A 20,011-nucleotide genomic window follows, 5' to 3' on the forward strand; every position below is an offset into this window, starting at 1 on the left:
AAAAGCTGTATCACCTTTTATGGCCAAGTCTCAGACAGTGTTACTTCTGCTGTATTCGATTGATTTGAAGTGAAGAGAAGGCCAGCCCACATTTAAAGGGAAAAGAGATTGGATTATACCATTTTATGGGAGGAATGTCAACTAATTTGCAGACATGCTTTAAAACATGAGAGTCTGTCTTCTGGCCAAAAACTACATATATTCTTCCTACATGTAAAACACACTCATCCCTCCGAAAGTCTCCCCAAATATCATTTATTATGACAGTGAACTCAGACTTGAGGTCCAGGATCTCATCAAATCAGACTCTTTGTATATTGTTCTTCAAGTCAACCCCTTGAGTATAGTTCCTCTTGACCTGAAGACCTGTGAACTAAGGGAGTAAGAAAGATGTATCCCCCCTTCCCCCATTCAACATAAAGTGACGGGACACACACAGGACAGGATGACTGGTGTACATGCTTTCATTTGGAACAGGAGGCACAGAGCAGTCACTAGGCCATGACAGGTCTGAAATCAAGCCAGGCACGTGTAGCCATTTCTTTGATTAGAGCTTGGTCTTACTGTCTAGGAGTTGTTCACTATAATGATTAACTCTGCCCTCTGGGCTTTTGGTTCTGTTCTCTGAGTTTTCCTTCCCTTTCCATAAAAAGTAGTATGTGTTTGCAGCTGAGTTGTGCGCTCAGCCTGCTTTTTGCCTGATGAAGTTTGGGGGTCCCAAAGCCTCTTTTCAGTGTGTAATGTCTCTATCCTTTTCAGCCTAAGCGGTAATAATTCTTCTAAAAAACTTTATGGATTTCTTATGAATCAATTTATAATCAACTCTGTTAGACAAAGGCAACACTCACAAATCACTTTGAAATAAACTCTTCTATGCCTTAGGTTCCTTGTAAGGCTCTTGGGGAACGATGCCCTTAAGATTCTTAGAGGACTTTTGTTAGTTTGAAAGGGTCTGAGGCATCATATTTAATCTTTTTGAGGATGTAATAAAGAGTTTTACAGTTACATTCATGGTTGCCTGACAGTACTCGGATTCAATCTTTGCCCAGAAGCTATTTCTTAATTGTAGCACCATTTGCCTTCTGATAAGTCTAGGGATGAGAGAGTTTTATTTTCAAACCCATTAGGTCCTGGCTCCTTTATATTTAACAGTTCTTTTTTACCTTATATCTCTCCTCTTGCATTTCATTATAGGCAGCAAAAGAAGCCAGTTGGCACTTTCAGCAGTCTGCCTGGAAATCTCCTTATCTGGATCATCCAGTTCATTAGGTATATCTTTTATTCTCCAGGTTGCCACAGGCAACAGCATTGCTAAACTTTCTGCCTCTAGATAATAAGGTCCCCTTTCTTCCTGCTTCGATAGCTTTCTCTTGCCTCCTTGAGGGCCCTGAGGCTTCCATTAACACCCTCCTTAAGGGCCTTCCTGCTGCCTCATCTCTGAAACACACACGAGAGAGTGAATGGAGTGGGACCAGATCATGTAGGGCCTTTTAGACTATCATAAGGACTTTGGGTTTTATTTTGAGTAAGAAAGGAAACCACTAGAGGGTGTTGAACAGAAGAGTCAACTGATCTGACCTATAGACGTATGTTTTAAAATAATTCCTCTAAGTTCAAAGGTAGATGCAAGGATGCCATTAAAGGAGTTGTTTGAGAAATCCAAGTGAACGGTGATGGCCTCTTGGACCTGGGAGGGGTGAGAATTTGTTAGATTCTGTTTCTATTTTGATCATAGACCCAACCGGATTTGCAGATGGATAGAAGAGATAGACAATAAAGAGGTTTTGACAGAAGCCAATGGAAGAATGTTGTACTGTTTACTGAGATGGGGAAGACTGCAGGAGAACAGGTTTTTCTAGGACAAGTAGAATCATCATTTCTCTTTTGAATATGTAAAGTTTGAGATTCTAGTAGGCATTTAAGTGGAGATGTCAAGTAGTCAGTTGGATTCAGGGGCCAATTCTGGTCTGGCTAGGCACTTGGGAATAGTCAGTAGATAGATGGCATTTAAAACAATGAACCTTGATGTCAGGTATGAGCCTCGGGCAGTCTATCCTTTCCTGGTTAGGGAGCTAATGAGCAACCAGAAAAGGAGATTGTGAAGGTGTGCCCAATGAGGTAGGAGGAGAAGCCAGGGGGAGTTGTATCCTAGAAACCACATGACAAATGCATTTCAAGGAAGTGGATGAAGTACTCTGCATCTATCATTAGATATAACAACATGGAAGTGATTGCAGTAGGTACTGAAGTGAGTTTAAGAGAACATGAGAGGAGACAGAGTGTAGGACAACTTTTTTTTTTCTTCAGAGACTTATTTTACACCATGGAAATGAAATGGGCAGATATGGGGGGGGGGTCAAGGTGTTTTAAAATTTTATTTATTTATTTATTTTGCTGAGGAAGATTGGCCTTGAGCTAACATCCATTGCTAATCTCCCTCTTTTTTTCCTTTTTATGTGGGCTGCCACTGCACAACCCCTAACAGACAGTGGTGCAGGTCCATGCCCGGGATCTGAACCTGGGCCATGAAAGTAGAGTGTACCGAACTTAACCACTAGGCCACTGGGGCTGGCTTCCGTCTTGTCTTTTAATATGGGACAAATAAAGGCGTGTATTCTGCCAGAAATGATTTTGTAGAAAGGGAAACTTTGGTGGTGGGGGAAAGAGAGCCCCAAGTTGCTGGAACCATGTTTCTGAGTAGATGAGAAGGGATGGGCTTACGTGGAGCATGGACATTCATCCGTGGTAATCGGAGAGAAGACAGGACGGCAGCACAGATGCAGGCAGCTTGGTAGATGTGGTGAGAAGGCATGCATGTTCTTTTCTGATTGTTTCAGTTTTTTCAGAAATAAGCAAGATCATCAGCTGAGAGTGAGAAAGTGAGAGGAGAGAGTAATCCAGGCACGTGAAAGTCAGGGAATTGAGGATGACTGCAAGTGAATGACTTTAGTAATGGGTTGTGAGGGAGGTGAGGACTGGGTGGGGGGCAGGGAGGAGGGACAGTGACAAGGTAGTGGGGTCACTGAATTGTGTGTCTGGGTAGGATCAGATTGTTTGAGTGAGCTGGAAAAAGGGAATTTGGTAGTTGAGTTTCAGAATCTTGAAAATAAGGTTAAACGTTCCTATTCAGACAGTCTCCTAGAGGGTGGCTTTGCCTGAGCATAAGGCGGAAGGGAGTTTAGTTCTTTGGATCTGCTGTTCTATACTTTTGGGCAAGTTGTTTAAATACTCAGTGTTTCAGTTTCCTCGTTTGTAAACTGATAATTATAGTAGTTACTACTTTACAGAGTTGTTAAGAGGGTTAACTGAGTAAATACATGTGAAGTCTTCAACAGTGCCTGGCACATGGCAAGCATTTAATAAATGTTGGCTATTACTGTTGTTATCTCTAACTCCTAGAGTGGTGCCAGGGTCCATGGGTGAGAACTGAGGAATAGTCCCTGGGACCAGTTGACACTTCATGAAGAACCAGATGGTCTAACAGTGATTCATTAGAATTCACTTTTGCTGAAAAATAGGGCCCAGTTATGATTGCCCCGCCTTTCCCCTACACACACACACACACTGTAGATCACCCAGTGACAGGCCCTTGTTTTTGTCCCTGCTGTGAGTTAGCTCTGTTACAGTGGTTTTACCTGAGGTCCTAAGGCTCTGTGATTCATACCAAGGAACAAATTAAAACCACGTCCTGTTAGTGTTGCTTAGCGGTCCTGAGATCTGTCTACAGCGGCTTTGGGAAAAGCACAAATAGCTATCACCACAGTCCTCGATTTCTTGGAACATATGTGCAAATTACATTGAGTCCTAGGAATGAACAGTGCTATCATTTTTTGAGATCTTTGTTGCTCCATTGTCCCTTGCAGATGCTCAACTCTATATTCCCTTAGATCAAGAGGTGGTTTTGTTACATTGATGAAAACTATGTGTGCTTTTAAAGCCTTTTTTTGGTCTATAGGAAACATTATTAAATATCATTGTGGCATTCTTAAATTCTCCAAAGGAGAATCAGCATGATGCCCAGTGTGACATAAAATGCAGCAAAGCTTTTATTATTTCATGCTGTCCTTCCTTTGTCTAAAATTTTTTAGAGTTTATTCTAGTATTAGAACTCTAGGAGACTCCAAAGGCACAGTTGTCGAATGAAAGGTTGGACCCTGAATTTAATATATATCTTTTGAAGCCTAGGGTATTGATTTACTGGACAGTGTTAGAGTTCTAAAATCTAATTCTGAGCCTGTTACCTAGCAAATTGATGAAATTGAGACATTATCAGCCAAGGTGGATGGAAGACGCTCGGGGTGTTTAGCCAAGACTCTCAGAGGGTAAGGAGGAACTTGAGCCTGTCATTTCTCCCCGGGTTACATAAATGCTGTTACTAAGATTGACAGGACTGAGAAGGCAAGGCCATCTAACTGCTGGCCTCTTGCATCCTGGCAAAGGTCAGAGCCGAGGAGGGCTGTCATCTCAACTCCATGGCGATTGGGTGCTGGGGTTGCAGTCTGTTAACCTTCTCCTATGTTAGGAATCCTGCTGTAGAAATCAGGATGAGAGAACAGGGTCTGTTTTGGTTAATTGTTGTCTTCCTACAAAATAGGATCGAATCCAGCTTATTAGGATATATAAACTACAAGGTATATGTTTGAAATAGGAGAGAGAGAGGAGATGGGGAAAGGGGAGAGGGAGAGTGATTGTTTGAAAGATTTCCCTAGAGAATGAACTGCCTGAATGTTGAGAGAGAATGGGATAGAAAGGGCTGTCTCTCCTTGTGACTGTCTGGGTAGGCAAGACGGCTTCACATCAAAGCGCAATTCGGAAAAACCATTCCATAGCCCAGCACCGCGGTAAACCATGCTGAGTTCTCTGCTCCTCCCTTTCTGCCAACCAGGGCAGATGGAAAGACTGAATGACCACTTTTCTTTCTGGAAGTCTGTGAACATTGATTTAGCTGCGTCTTTGTTAGCTATTGGGCAGAACTAACTTCAATATAGTACTCAACTGTATAGGACTTGGAATATCACATTCTGTGTTGTCACTTAAAAATGGACTCGTTTGCTTTAGGAGCAGTTTAGCTGGTAGACAGGATTTTTGTAAAAATTTAAGGCTCTGTTCTCCTCCATTTCTGTGTTTTGGGAAAGTTTTCATGTGTGAACACACTGTTCAAAGGTTTTCTTACCAGTGACACCTTCCTTCACTCACCCCGCAGTGCTAATTTTCTTTGTACATAATTTTATTGTCTCAAATATATGAGATGTCTCATATCTTATGCACCTTGTTATCTCACTTACCACATTGTGTTGTAGTTCTGTGTCTGTGTGTCTCCTGCTAGGCTGTGAATGCCTGGAGGATAAGGGCAGGTCTCAGTCATCTTTGTTTTCCCACACTCCCCAGGACAGGATCTGACATGACACACAAAAAAACATGTATTGTGGGTATTCCATAAATGTTGAGTAAATGATATTCGCAGAATATTCTGGATGTAAGCCTTAAAACTGGGATACTGTGTTTATCGGCAAATTCTTGTGCCCTTTTTCCTCTTTAGTTATGGCATAGACGCCTGATAAGTTTCATGGTGATCAGACATGAGCTGTGTTTGATTGCTTGTTGATAATGGGTGATGACAAGTGCTGTCATAATATGGCTGCTTTGGTTCCAAGGTCATTTCTCTCCCTTGGTTGAGTGTAAGTGGGTTTATTGTTTATGTTCTAGGGCATTTATCATCATCTGACCTCTGTAACCCCTGGTTTCCATTTGGATCAAATGAGATTTGTGCACGGCGAGTGCCGGATATGCCTAGCATATCTAATGTGCACTGAGCTGATTGAACAGCTTTTGACTGACTCTTGACTCTCCTTTTTTTGCTGCAAAATTGTCATTCTAATTCGTCTCAGAACCTTCATTATACTTTTTGCTTCACAAATCTGATTGCTCTCAAGGAAAGAGATTTATTTTAAAATTGTACAGATTATCATTAATGTGAAATGAATGGCAAGAAACAGTCCCCCTACCTAATGTTTCCATTCCATGAGAAGCATCTGTAGCTTTGTATACCTAGGGGCGAGGGTCTGCTCTGTGCCCAACACACAGCTTAGCATATGGAGTGACTTCTACTCTCCTTGGATGAATCAGTGTTTGCCTGTGAACCATTATTTTAACACCAAAGCCACTGTGGGCTCCAAAGGCAGTTCACTGATGATAGCCTCTGCTTCAGATATCTTTTTTACTTTAAAAGTGAGTGATTCTAGACCTTTAAAATTGAGAGGTGAGGGACCAGCCCTGAGGCCAGTTGGTTAAGTTTGTGCCCCCTGCTTCAGCGACCCAGGGTTTCACCAGTTTGGATCCTGGGCATGGACCTAGCACCACTCAAAAAGCCATGCTGAGGTGGCATCCCACATAGCACAACCAGAAGGACCTACAACTAGAATATACAACCATGTACCGGGGAGCTGTGGGGAGAAGAAGAAGAAGAAGAAAAAAAAGATTGGCAACAGATGTTAGCTCAGGTGCTAATCTTTGGGGAAAAAAAAATTGAGAAGTGATAAGGACCAGAATAACGAATATTGTATTATAAGTTGCTACACTTATATATATTGATTCCTTTACTTTATAAAAAGTTGAAAAACTGAAACTGCTCTGTGAGAGGCAAATAGTAAAGATTATGCGTACATGAATGGAATTTGTACTGCAATAAAATCTTATGATAAAGTGACTGACATAGATTTAGTATGAATGACTGTTACAGTATATGTAATTAGGAATAAAGGTAAGAGGATTGTATAAAATGTTATAATTGTTATTTATAATTACTGCTACTGTTAAATAGCAGAGAGCATTTCTGCCCTTAACTGAAGGGCGGGGAAGGGGAACCTGGGCAGGAAGTTTCTCTTGGACTCTTCTTGTGACTCTTCCTGACCCAGGGGTGTCAGGGCCGTGAGGATGTTTTCTCCAGGGCGTCGTGAAAGTGCTGGGAATGAATTGCTCAAGGTGGGCCGGCTGCTCCCTCCCTGTTGTGAGAATTGTCCCTTCTTCATTCAGGAACAAGAGTAAATGGAAACTGGTTAGCCTGGCCCTTGGGTCTCCACCGTTTGTGAAGGACAGCAGGGGAGAGAGGTTCCACCTCTGCCCTCCCCTGAGCCTCCAGGGTGCTGGAGTCCCTTTGACCCTGTGCTTCTGGGGCAACCTTGATGCTTGTCTGTGCTTTGTCTGCTTCTCTCTTGCTCTTCCCTCAGATGGAGAGACAAGGCTGAAGGCATGTTTCTTTTCCTTTCAGTGATTTTTATTTCACAAAGGTGGGATTTAAAGGAAGGCCTCTCCTTGGGGCCAGAATTCTCTCCTCATTGTCTGAAATTCTGTTCGTTAAAGATTAATTTGAATTAATAAGCAAGTACCTTAGACTAAGTAAAGACACTTATTAAGAATGACTGTCACACCTTAATAATAATCATCACTAGCATGTGCAGCATACTTAGTATGAGCCAGGGGCTAGTCTAAAGACTTTACTTGAATTAACTCATTTCATCCTCACAGCAGGCCTGTGAGGATGGTTCAGAGACGTCCAGTAACTTGTTCGAAGTTACGTGGTGGTGGGGAGGGGAGATCCAGGATGGAATCCAGCCGGGTCTGCACTGGGACTCGGACCCTTAGCAGCTGCGCTGAGCTGCATCTCCTGGATACTTAACGAGGATTTGATTTAATTTGTTTGCTTTATTCCTAACATCTAACAGTGATGCCTGTAAGAAATAGGACTGGAAGTGAAGAGGGTGAGGACATTTTAGGGGGAGACATGGCTGTAGGGGGTTGTGATGGGGACTTTGGAAAGAGACATGGGGAGCATTCTCCATGGCCGTTGTTTTCTCACTCATAAGCGTCTTGATATTACTGACCCTTATAATCAGTATGAGAATTCGATCCAGAACCTAGCAACTACTGTTTCTCTCCTCTGCTTCTCTCTCAACATCAACATCATTTTTCTTTTCCTGTGCTAGCCACAGAAAGCTCTTATGTATGTTTCTGTGTGTATATAAGTTAAACGCTTTATTATTAAATATTTAAATGTGATTTAAACTTAGACTTTGCAAATTCTTGAAGTGAAGGCCAATGAAAAGCAACTAATTTCTATAATTACCCTTTTTTTCTTCACACAGTATTGGCTGGATCCTGCAAAAACCCTTGCTGAACACAAAGAACTGATTAACAGTAGGTATTTAATTTTAACTTTGTTAAAGAGTGTCTTGAAAATGATATAATGTTCATGATTAGCTTGGCAAAGAAATAGGCTTTAGTACTACAGGGATGAGCGCTAACACGAGTACCAGAATATGGAAACAGGTGTTTATGTATCGCCAGGCTCGTTCTCCAAATTCTGATTAAATTTTAGTTGATAAAGATTCTGAGTGGATCTTAGTGTTGAATTTGGCTTGTGGTATGCCTTGACTTTTGTTGGTGATTTTTCTGTTTGCCTATCTTCAAAATTTCGCCTTAAAACAGACAGGGCAGAGAGGCACTGATATGAAAAAGAGGTGGACATCTGACCTCTTAAAGAGCTTGAACTTCCCAGGTTAAGGAGTGGTTTTTGTCATTCACGTTATTCAGTTTGCTGAGTCAGTAATTAAGGAGTGCCTTTGTGTCCTGCAAGATTTCTATGGCTTCAGAAAGGACCCATCTATTTTCAGGGGATAGCTTTTGGTTGTATCAGTATGAATCTTATTAGGTGACTCAGAGTATAATTAAGGTTATATTCCATAACCTTAATTTCATAACCCACACTTTTGTTTATAATTGCGCATACATGTGTGTGCACATAAACAGTCCTTAAGTATGCAAAAGAGTACTTTTAAAAAAATTATTTTAAAAAATTATGGTAAAATATATAACAAAATATATCATTTTAGTCATCTTTGAGTGTACAGTGCAGTGGCATTAAGTACATTTACATTGTTGTGCAACGATCGGCACTATCTCCAAAACTTTTTCATCATCCCCAACTGAAACTTTTTACTCATTAAAACGTTTTGCTTTAATGTGCAAATTATTGCTAATAAGATCTAGTGGATTCTTCTGGCCTTTATTACCCCCACTCTGAGTCTGTATTTTTTCCATGTGTATTGGCTCGTTCCTTGTGGTAAAATTGGTCCCATGGTGCTTCATGCACGGGCCCCAAGGGCAGGAACGTAGCTATGCTTCAGAAAGGAATCGGGAACTAGGAACTGCAAAACCATCAGGAACTCAGCAAGTATTGTTTCTCTGAACGTCAGCATCATTTTTGTTTCTCTCCTTGGACTGGCTCTCTCTGTTTCTCCATGTCCGTGGTGGAAACCTCCACAGTTTTCAAGTTACACATCACACAAGCAGAGGCTGACTGGCTCTCTCTGAATTGCAATTCCAAATTCTAGGAAGGGTGAGTCTGACCAGCCCAGTTTGAGTCATCAGCTCACCTCAGTCCACTCCACTATGCGTTGGCTTTTTCTTTTCTTTTTTTTTTGAGGAAGATTAGCCCTGAGCTAACTACTGCCAGTCCTCCTCTTTTTGCTGAGGAAGCCTGGCCCTGAGCTAACATCTATGCCCATCCTCCTCTACTTTATATGTGGGATGCCTACCACAGCATGGCGTGCCAAGCAGTGCCATGTCCGCACCCAGGATCTGAAGCAGCGAACCCCGGGCCGCTGAGAAGCGGAATGTACTCACTTAATTGCTGTGCCACTGGGCCGGCCCCTGTCTTGGCTTTTTCAAAGTCAGTACAAACAGCTGCCAGGGGGCCAGCCTTCTGGATGGGACTTGGCGGCAATTTCAGAGACTGGGGCTGGTGGCCTGTGGAGTGAGAAAGAACCCTCAAAATATATACCCTAGACGTCATCAAGTTCTGCTTACTCAGCCTACACAGGAGTAACTCCTAATGCAGAAGGGGTTTGTGACTTGCTGTGGATAAGAAGCTTGCTGGTAGCAGAGGGCTGACCAGATCCCTGGTCTTCTGACTTCTAGTGCCATGTTCTTCCCGAGTGAGAAGATGCCTACTGAAAGCCAAGGGGACGTATGAGGTTACATGTGATTAGATATAAATGCAGATAACTCCCATGAGGTATCTTCATATAAGTGCTAGGAGTTCTAATTTAAAAAGTCTTCTCCCTTGGGACCTAAAAATCTGCACTTTGCTGGAAGGTTCAGGTATAATAATAAATACGGTAAATATCTATCTTGTCCATTTGAACCAAATACTTAAAAAATACCAGTTTGAAAATTAGAATAATTTCAGGAATGATTATTTTAAAATAAATTCACAGATTTTTCTATTAAAACGTTGAGATTTCTATTCACGTGATGAAGAAAAATGTGAATTATTTAAGCTGCAATATTGAAGTGTTCCTAAGCACATTTGAAGTATCTATTTTTTACGATATGAAATACTCTATTTAAAAATCTGTAATCTATAATGCACTTGCTTTCTCGTCCTAAATGTTGTCCTATCAAAATTTTGATGTGTAGAAAGAATAAAACACTGATAATACAACTGAAGAAAGATTATATAACTGAAGAATACATAATCTTTATATTTCATCTCATGAAATAGTTTGATAATTAATGAAGGAAAATGGCTCTTAAATCTCTAATAGATTATTCAGAAGGAATATCTAAAAATGATAGAGTACTTGCTAGTCACCAGGATTCTCATAGGTAAGTCTTGATTTATTTATCCCTGAGCTAATTTTTAAAAAAAATTTTTTTTGAGGAAGATTAGCCCTGAGCTAACTGCTGCCAATCCTCCTCTTTTTGCTGAGGAAGACTGGCCCTGAGCTAACATCCATGCCCATCTTCCTCTACTTTATATGTGGGGTGCCTACCACAGCATGGCTTTTGCCAAGCGGTGCCGTGTCCACACCCGGGATCTGAACTGGCAAACCCCGGGCCGGCGAGAAGCAGAACATGCTAACTTAACCGCTGCACCACTGGGCCAGCCCCCTTCCCTGAGCTAATTAATGGGAGACTCTTTCTTATCATTAAAGGTCTTGAAATTAGTCTCCACAAAAGGTAGATTAGAGGATTCCCAATTTCTGGCTTCTGTATTCTTTTGCTCAAGGGAAACAATATTAAATTACTTTATATAGGATTTCTTAAAGGTAGACTCTCTGGAAAAACATGGATTCGGGATAATAAATCCTGAATAAATTGGATAATTGAATAAATTGAGAATTTGCTTCATCAGTGCCTAATTTTTGTAGTCAGTCTTAAAATAGGAAGCTGAAACGTATCTGGGTAGACATTATCCTTGCTCCAAAATGTCCATTTCCATAGCCTTAGATTGATCTATAACACAGTGATGTATATGAAAGTCTTTGCTTTACTCTAAAGGTATTATAATTTTGTTTTTCCTTGGAAGGCTGATAGTATAGGTCAGAAAGTACTGACCTTCAGGTGTTAGCAAACTTGCTTCTGATCCTTGTGATCTTAGGCAAGCTGCTCCTAGAAGCTTCATCTGCTTCCATATGTTACCAGGTGGTTGTTGAGAATTGAATGTTTATGAGATATTTTTGTACATTATCAAATGCAATCAAATGGTAATGATGCCTTATATTTAGAACACACAACATTTTATATCTAAATGGGAAATAGAGGGCTGATTTGGGCCAAAAGTCCTTAAAGAAAATTACCCCAACCTGTATGTTTTTAATTGTGTATTTTTCAAAATTCTGCTTAACTGCTCATCACTAAACATGTTTGAAATGGCTGTGCCTGGTAAGTAGGATGTAATCTGCCACGTTCCGGGGAATAAAAGCAATTCTGGAGTCTGGACAGGCCTTCTTCCCTTTGTGCATGGTCTCAGCAGCATGTGTGCTCCTCCCGCCCCCTCGATGCCAACCCCAGTGGCCTGCGGGCATAGGCGGACCCATCTGCTCAGTAACACAGAGCATGATTGACAGAGATGGATCAGCAGAGGGTGGACTTCCTGGCTCTTCTAAATATTTAATAGTCTGTGCCTCTCTGACATCTTCATCAGTAGTAGAGGCAGGGGTGTATTTGTCAGAAATATAAACACATTAAGTATACATAGAGATTGAACATATGAAATCAACTCTAATTATAAGAAATTATAACAAACTGTCTTAAAATTTAGTTTTTAAAAAAGCTCGAGGCCAAGGAGTGCCTTATACAGAAAGGCATAGGTGAGGAGAGCAGAGCGGGGCCCAGTGTTGGTTGTCTTCTCTGTGCCAGGAACGGGGTTTTGGGGTGTTCTACAAACATAGCATGAATGTGTCATCATATAATAAATAATGACATAGTTTGTATATTATAAATGCATTATGGCTTTATTACCTGTTGTTCAACTTAAGTTCCTTTCCCCAGCTTCTAAATTTGTGACTTTTACTCAGTTAAAAATGAAAACAGGAAGACCAGGGTTATTTTCTGTCAATAACACAGTGTCAGAGCCTTGGGATCACAATGTGTATGTGGAAGTATCCTTACTGAGGTACATACTTTGCGTCTTTTCTTTTGTATTTGTGTAGGAGAGCTTTTGTTAAAAAATTAGAAACTATGAATACTAATTGGTGCACCAGGTAACAAATCCATTTTAAAACGGATTTAATATAAGATTTAGTTACCACACTGCTCAGAAGTATGCAGTTTTGGAAACAGTGCAGGTTAGAGTCATATGCTCTGAAATAGAAACATTTGTAGTAAAAGCATAATAAAATGTGGCTGGCACCCAAGAGGCTTGTGTTCTCTTGCAGAATGTGAGTGTTTAATTATATTTTATGTTTGCCTGTGTAGGTACAATTCCATGCTTTGTTACACATATATATTTGGTATTTGTGCATGTAGTTCTTCTCTGTGTGGTAAATGACTGAGATGAGAAATGTCTTCTTAAATATGTAAGACCACATTCTTAAGTTCAGAAGAGTTTACGAATGAGACAAATATTGCCCCTAATCCTACCACGTAGCCTCACTGACGATTATTTTTCTTAAAAAGGTAAGAAATTTCTAACTTACCAATTTTGCTGAGAGTAAAATTTAAATGTTCTCACCAGGAAAAAAAAAGTAAGTAGATGAGGGGATGGATGTGTTAATTAACTTGATGAAGGGAATCCTTTACAGTGTGTGCATATATCAAATTGTCACATTACACACTTTTTAAGTATCTTACAATTTGTCAATTGTACCTCAGTAAAGCCTGGAAAAAAATTAAGTTTCCAGTCCCTCTTCCCCAAATTTGCCATTATTACTAACTTCTTACGTATTCTAGGGGGAAAAAACAAAACGCATTTTTTTTTTTAAAAGATTTTATTTTTTTCCCTTTTTCTCCCCAAAGCACCCTGGTACATAGTTGTATATTCTTCGTTGTGGGTCTTTTTAGTTGTGGCATGTGGGACGCTGCCTCAGCGTGGTTTGATGAGCAGTGCCATGTCCGCGCCCAGGATTGGAACCAACGAAGCACTGGGCCGCCTGCAGCGGAGTGCGTGAACTTAACCACTCGGCCATGGGGCCAGCCCCCAAAACCCCGCATTTTAATGGGTAACTTTTTTTCACAAAAGGGGTCATAATTTTGCAGTCAGAAATACAGATTGGTGATCTTCCCCCTTCAGCACATAAAGTTCTCCCTCTGCCCGTTTAAACAGTTGTGTGGTACCCTGTGGACGTGCTGGGCTTGGCCTAAGTGGTCCACCTGTTCCTCAACATTTAAGTTGTTTATGGCTTTTTGCAGACTTTTTTTGTACTTTTTGCAATAGCTAGTGATAGTTGGATGGTTAGAAAACCATTTATTTTGTTTATCAATAATCTTCATTATGAAAAAAAATACATGTATGTTGTAGAAAATGTGAAAAATTATAAATAAAAATTGTGTGTAACCTCACTAACCAGAGGTGAGAACTGGCGACATTTTGGTGTATTTGGTCCTGTCTTTTTTCCTGTGTTGATGAGCACATAGACCCTACACACATAGTTACCTGCATGGTTGAAATCCTACTCTTATGCATCTGAACTCTGTCTTTCTCATTTTTATTTTTTCTTGTGTCTTTAGAAATTCCTAGTATAATTTTTAAGCACCTTTATTGAGCTATCTTTAACATATAAAAATTGCATATATTTCAGCTGTAAAACTTGATGTTTTGATATATGTATACACTGTGAAAATATCACCACAATTAAGCTAAGTAACTTATCTATCACCTCTACTTAGTTACCAGTGTGTGTGTGTGTTGGGAGGGGCGTGGTGAGAAGATTTAGTTTAAGATCTCTACTCTTAGCAAATTTCAAGTATATAATACGGTATTAATTGTTGTCGCCAGGCAGTATATTAGGTCCTCAGAACTCATTCATCTTGCATAATTGAAACTTTGTACCCTTTGACCAACATCTCCCCAATTCCCCCTCCCCCAGACCCTGGCAACCATCATTCTATTCTCTGCATCTCTGTGTGTGACTATTTTAGGTTCCACATATAAATGAGATAGGCAGTATCTGTTTTTTGTGTCTGGCTTATTTCACCTAGCATAATATTCTTCAGGTTCATCCATGTTGTTGCAGATAGGAGACTTTCCTTCTTTTTTACAGCTGAATAATATTCCTGTGTGTGTGTTTTGCATTTTATTTATCCATTAATTTGTTGATGGACACTTAGGTTGCTTCCATATCTTGGATATTGTGAGTAATGCTGCGTGAACATGGGAATTCAGATATCTCTTTGAGATCCTGATTTCATTTCTTTTGGATAAATACCTAGTAGTGGGATTGCTGGATCATATGGTAACTCTATTTTTAATTTTTTGAGGAACTTCCGTACAGTTATATAATAGCTGTACCAATTTACATTCCCACCAACTGCATACAAAGGTTCCCTTTTCTCCACATCCTCACCAGCGCTCTTGTCTTTTTGATAATAGCCATTCTTATAGGTGTGAGGTGATATCTCATTGTGGTTTTGATTTGCATTTCCCTGCTATTTAGTGATGTTGAGCGCCTTTTCATGTATCTGTATGACCATTTGTATGTTGTTATTGGAAAAATGTCTATTCTGGTCCTTTGCCCATTTTTTAATTCAGTTGTTTTTTTGCTGTTGAGTTGTACGAGTTCTGCATATATTTTGGATGTTAACCTCTTATCCAATATATGGTTTGCAAATATTTTTGGTGAGTATAATTTTTAATAGTTTTGTAATATTACCCTACTACTTTGACTAGTTTATAATGGAAATTTAATTATTTTCTATTTCTTGTTTTAGCTGGACCTCCGTATACTTTGTATTTTGGTATTAAATTCTATGCCGAAGATCCATGTAATCTTAAAGAAGAAATAACCAGGTATGGTGTTGACTTTGCTTTTGAACATCACATGTATGGCATATATAAAAGGGTTTTATTTGAAATAAATTGGGGTCAAACATTTGGATGTGTCTACATGTGTTCTGTAATGCATCTCCTGTGAGACTTAAATTTATACTAGCATTCAATGAGACAGATCACTGTCTGATGATAGATGTGTTTGAACAATGGCATCAACCTGGGTAACATGATGATAGATTTTGCATCTGCTGTGATGGGATATTTCTGTATCATTATTGTGAAGGATGCATTCAGCCTTTGTAGTCATATAAAAGTAGCCCTTTGAACTGCTAAAGGAAGGATATTTTGATGCTTGGTTTGCATATGTAAATATAAATTTGAAGAGCCAGTTATTTCTCCTTAATTGGTTACAGCTTAAATATCAGCTGTCAGGGGATTTCATTTATCTCTATAGGAAATAAAAAGATAATTGCTTTTAGTATTAAGGGAGAGAAGACAACTAATGTTTTGTAATATATTAATGACCTTTGTCATCAAATAGTTTATTTTGGTTAAGGCAGATTTTCCAATTGGCATTGATTGTATTGTTAAAATATTTAATGCCAGCATTTGAAAGTGGCTTATAAGGAGCAGACAATAGTGTTATGTTTTCATGTATTCCGCTAGTGACCTGACTGCACGTGGTAGTGAAAACAAAACTGTTTTCTGTAACTTAACTCTAAGTGATCAGTTTTCCTAGTGAACCCCTATCATTAGGTAAAACCTAATGTATTATTCAAAAAATTGGAAATCATATCTCTGATAACCAAGGCAGTCTATGGTTTTGATTCTATCCATCCTTTCATCCTTTTCCTTAGACTTTCTTTTGTCTTGGTTCTGGACTGCACACAGAAGAGTGAGAAGAGGGTAGACTAATTGGACCTTTCCTGTTCCACTCTGAAGTGCTATAATTAGGCCTCACTTTTAGAACCGTGCTGATGTCTGCATTCACGTCTTCCATCGCCACATTGTTAGCAAGCCCTCTGAAAAGCAGGGCTGCCCATTGAGGCTTTCTGCAAGTGCACTTCTATGGGACAAGGGCTGTTGTGTTGGGGAGATGTTGAGGAGAGGGGTGGTATTTACATTAGAACTTCATGAATAGTCTTTGCAATCAAGAGTGATTTCTGAGTCATGAGCTCATGGGGAAACTGAGTCCAAGTGGTATAAAAACTCATTAGGGAATTGCAAGGAAACAACATTTTGTGAAAATACAAGGAAAGTCCTTCATTTTGAGGTTGTTAGTAACCTCTCTGTGCCTCAGTTTCCTCAACTGTAAAATTGGAGATGTATCTGTCTCATAAGGATTTTGTAAGCATTAAATGGAATAATGTATTAAGAAGGGGAAAAAGAGCAGTATTTTATAATGCATTACTTCACATCTGTTCACCAAATATTAATGATGACCAGAAATTTCCCTTTGGAATCTACTAACAGCTCATTAATAGAATACGTGGATTTGTGTGTAATGTACAACCCCACAATATGTTTAGTACAACGTGTTTTTCCTTAAGTATTAGACCAGATCATTTAGTTGAGAACGAGATAATGTAATTGGCTTACAGTTAGCGACCATGATCTATAATAATTTTTTGCAGAAAAGATTTAGTTGAATTTACATAAGGTAAATGTGCATTTAATGTGGTATCACTATGTACTTAGTATGTCCTAGAGATAAAGTCATGGATTTGCACCTACCCATGTATAATGGACCTTAAGAAGAGAGTCAATTACATGACATAATTTTGGCAAAAGCAAAAACTGAAACCAAAAAGCAAAATCTGCCAATATATGCTAATAAAGGAAAATGATATTTAGGCCAGCATTTTCGAGTTGAACATTTATCCTGCTTCATTTCTTTGGAAATTGTTCCAGCCTACTCTGTATTGGCTTTTAGGTTGTTTATATTTTTTTGATGTGAAAAATAATGCTATAGTAAGCATGCTTCTCCTTATTCTTCTATACATATAGTTTTTTAAAATAATCATGCTATTTTATACCTATTGTACAGACTTCTTTCACAATTTAACCATTTGTTTTACTCCTGCAGAGTATTCTATAATTCATTTAACCATGACCTTGTGGTTGGCTCTCCAGCTTGTTTCCTTTCTTAAAGTTATAGATAATGCTGCATTGAATCTTCTCATGTACATGTATGATCACATATGATCATGTACATATATGACTAGATGCTGTATTCCAGAAGGACGTTGTATTTAGGAGAAATAACTAGAGGTGATTGGGATGCACAGGGAAATAAGGTTCTACACCATGGAAGATACAAGTGAATAGAATCATATCAACCTGGAGTGCCTGCTATGTGCTCAAAAATGTTTTCTGAAATAAAGTTGAGGGACTCTGAGGTCATATATCCTAACCTCCTCCCTCATATGCAGCATTCCTGACAGGTCAGCGAACTTCTTTGTAAACATTTTTAAGACAGGAAAACTTACCACCTTGCAAAAAGCATTGGGAAATTCAATAAGAAATAAATCCCTGGAACGTCTGTCATCAGTACCAGGTTTTCTTTCTAGGTCTATGCAGAATAAATCTAATCTCTCTTCTCTTCATCAGTCCTTTAAATAATTCATGTTCTCATGACATCTGTTAAACTTATTTTCAGTTCTGATTCAAAATATTATGACAGCCTTCCGTATATTCTTTGTCATTCATAGTTCTGTATCCTCTGCAGATTTGATAAGCATAACACACATATTACTTAAGAAGACAGGCCTAGAGTCGGAGAGGCTGGGGTTTTGCATCTTTACTCTGCCACTCACTCATTGTGTATTCCTGAGAATATTACGTAACCTTTTAAAATTTCAATTTTCTCATCTGTAAAGTGGAATTAAAGTAGTTCTTCAAAAAGATGATGGGAGAAATATATAAGATAATACATGCAAAGTATTTACCATAATGCAAAAATGTAAGTGTTCAGTAGATGGTTTGTTGTTGTTAGTGCTGTCCAGCTGATTCCTACTCCTAGCAACCCTGTGTACAGCAGAGTGGAACCCTACCTGGTCTTTTTGTGCTATGCTCTTGCCTTCTGGTGCTATATCAAACAATGCCCCACTGGTGTTCATGGGGTTTTCATGGCCAACTTTTCAGAAGTGGGTGGCCAGGTCCACATCCTTGTCTGTCTTAATCTGGAAGCTCTGCTGAAAGCTGTCCACCATGAGTGACCCTCTGGTCTTTGAAATACTGGTGGCATAGCTTTTACCATCACAGCAACATGCAGCGGCTACAGTATGACAACCAGCAGACTGTGGTGTGGTTCCCTGCCTGGAAATGAACCCAGGCCTTGGTGGTGAGACTGCTGAATCTTAACCACTAGACCACCAGCAGTAGATGGTAAGGGTAGCTAAAATGGAAATAATGGTAATTACTTTATGTTTTCAAGTTACTGATTACTATATTAAGGAGGAAAAGAACAACTTGGTGCCCTGAGATAGGTCTTCCAGGCTAAAGTCAATCTTTTAATTAGAACTTTCTGGGTATAGTTGTTCATTTAACTGTGAATCATCCTACTTCTTCCCTCTAGCCTGCATTTCTTGAGTTTGTACTTAGAGACAGAATTCACTCACTCGCTTGCCTACCCTTCATTCACTAACTATGTGGAGCATGGTGTTCCAGTGCACTGAGTATTGAGAAGATTCAGTAGTGACCAAAGAGAGAGAGGGTTCCAGTCCTATTTCTGAAAACGAAAGTAGTCGTAGTTCCAAATAACTTGATCATAATGAGCGTTCTTTAGCTTCTAAAAACAGGTGTTTATTTCTTAGTTTATTTTATGATATTTTATAGTATTTTCTTGGTGGATGACGTTAAACTCGTCAATTACCGTTATTTTTTTTTTTAAGAATCCATATTTGTCACTTTGTGAAGATCAGCCTGTTTTACCTTCTTTACTGTTGAGTGACCTTCAGTTACATATTCACTTCTGGAGTCCCTGTCTCCTTCATAAGTGAAGATAATGGTCCTCAATACAGCAGAGTTGAGGTGAAGGTCATATTCCAGTATGGGTGTAAAAGAAATTTGTGAACTATAAAAGACTTTACACATGTAAGGTGATATTATTATTTATTCCTGTATCTTAATCATCGGCTTTAAACTTCTGAGGCAAGTGTTATTCCCAATCTCTTTTGTCGCTTTCTCTTGAGAATTAGTGGTTGCTTCCTCTACTATTTTTCTTCTTCTTAAGCCATACCTGCCATTTTCCCCACAGTGTTCAAAATTATGTTATTATTTAAACATTTCCTTTTGTGCCTCACTTTTAAGTTTTATCCAAACTGATTAGGCTCCTATCAAATGCTTTGTTCAGTCTTGGTGGGATGCGGAAAACAATCCTGCCTTCCATGTGGGTAGGTACTCTTCTCTTAGATAATTCTTCAGTATCACATTCAGCTGGTACCAGAAATCAAACTTCTTCTTGTCCCCACATATTTCAGTTTCCTCACCAGGGAGGGTCTCCAGTCATTTGGGTGCATGCATCTTTTCGAATTACTGGGTTCTTTTTGTTGTTGTTGCTTCCTTTGGATAAATACCCAGAAGTGGAATTGCTGGATCATATGGTAGTTCTATTTTTAATTGTTGAAGAAACAATTTAAGAAACAAATTGTTTAATTGTTTAAGAAACCTCTGTACTGTTTTCCATAGTGGCTGTATCAATTTACATTCCCACCAATAGTCTACAAGGTTTCCCTTTTC

General features: G+C 39.3%; 1 protein-coding gene across 5 annotated transcripts in view; it reads left to right on the top strand.

The window, feature by feature from the left end:
• Nucleotides 1-20,011, top strand: part of EPB41L4A (erythrocyte membrane protein band 4.1 like 4A) — a 249,198-nt gene that overhangs the window by 119,261 nt on the left and 109,926 nt on the right. For all 5 annotated transcript variants that reach the window (XM_014730732.3, XM_023617865.2, XM_070234449.1 and 2 more), the window contains exons 3-4: nucleotides 8,142-8,193; nucleotides 15,211-15,289. In XM_014730732.3, coding sequence (XP_014586218.1) covers nucleotides 8,142-8,193; nucleotides 15,211-15,289 — 131 coding nt within the window. The remainder of the gene's footprint in view (nucleotides 1-8,141; nucleotides 8,194-15,210; nucleotides 15,290-20,011) is intronic.

Source organism: Equus caballus, chromosome 14 (genome assembly GCF_041296265.1).
Source record: "Equus caballus isolate H_3958 breed thoroughbred chromosome 14, TB-T2T, whole genome shotgun sequence".
Classification (NCBI taxonomy): domain Eukaryota; kingdom Metazoa; phylum Chordata; class Mammalia; order Perissodactyla; family Equidae; genus Equus; species Equus caballus.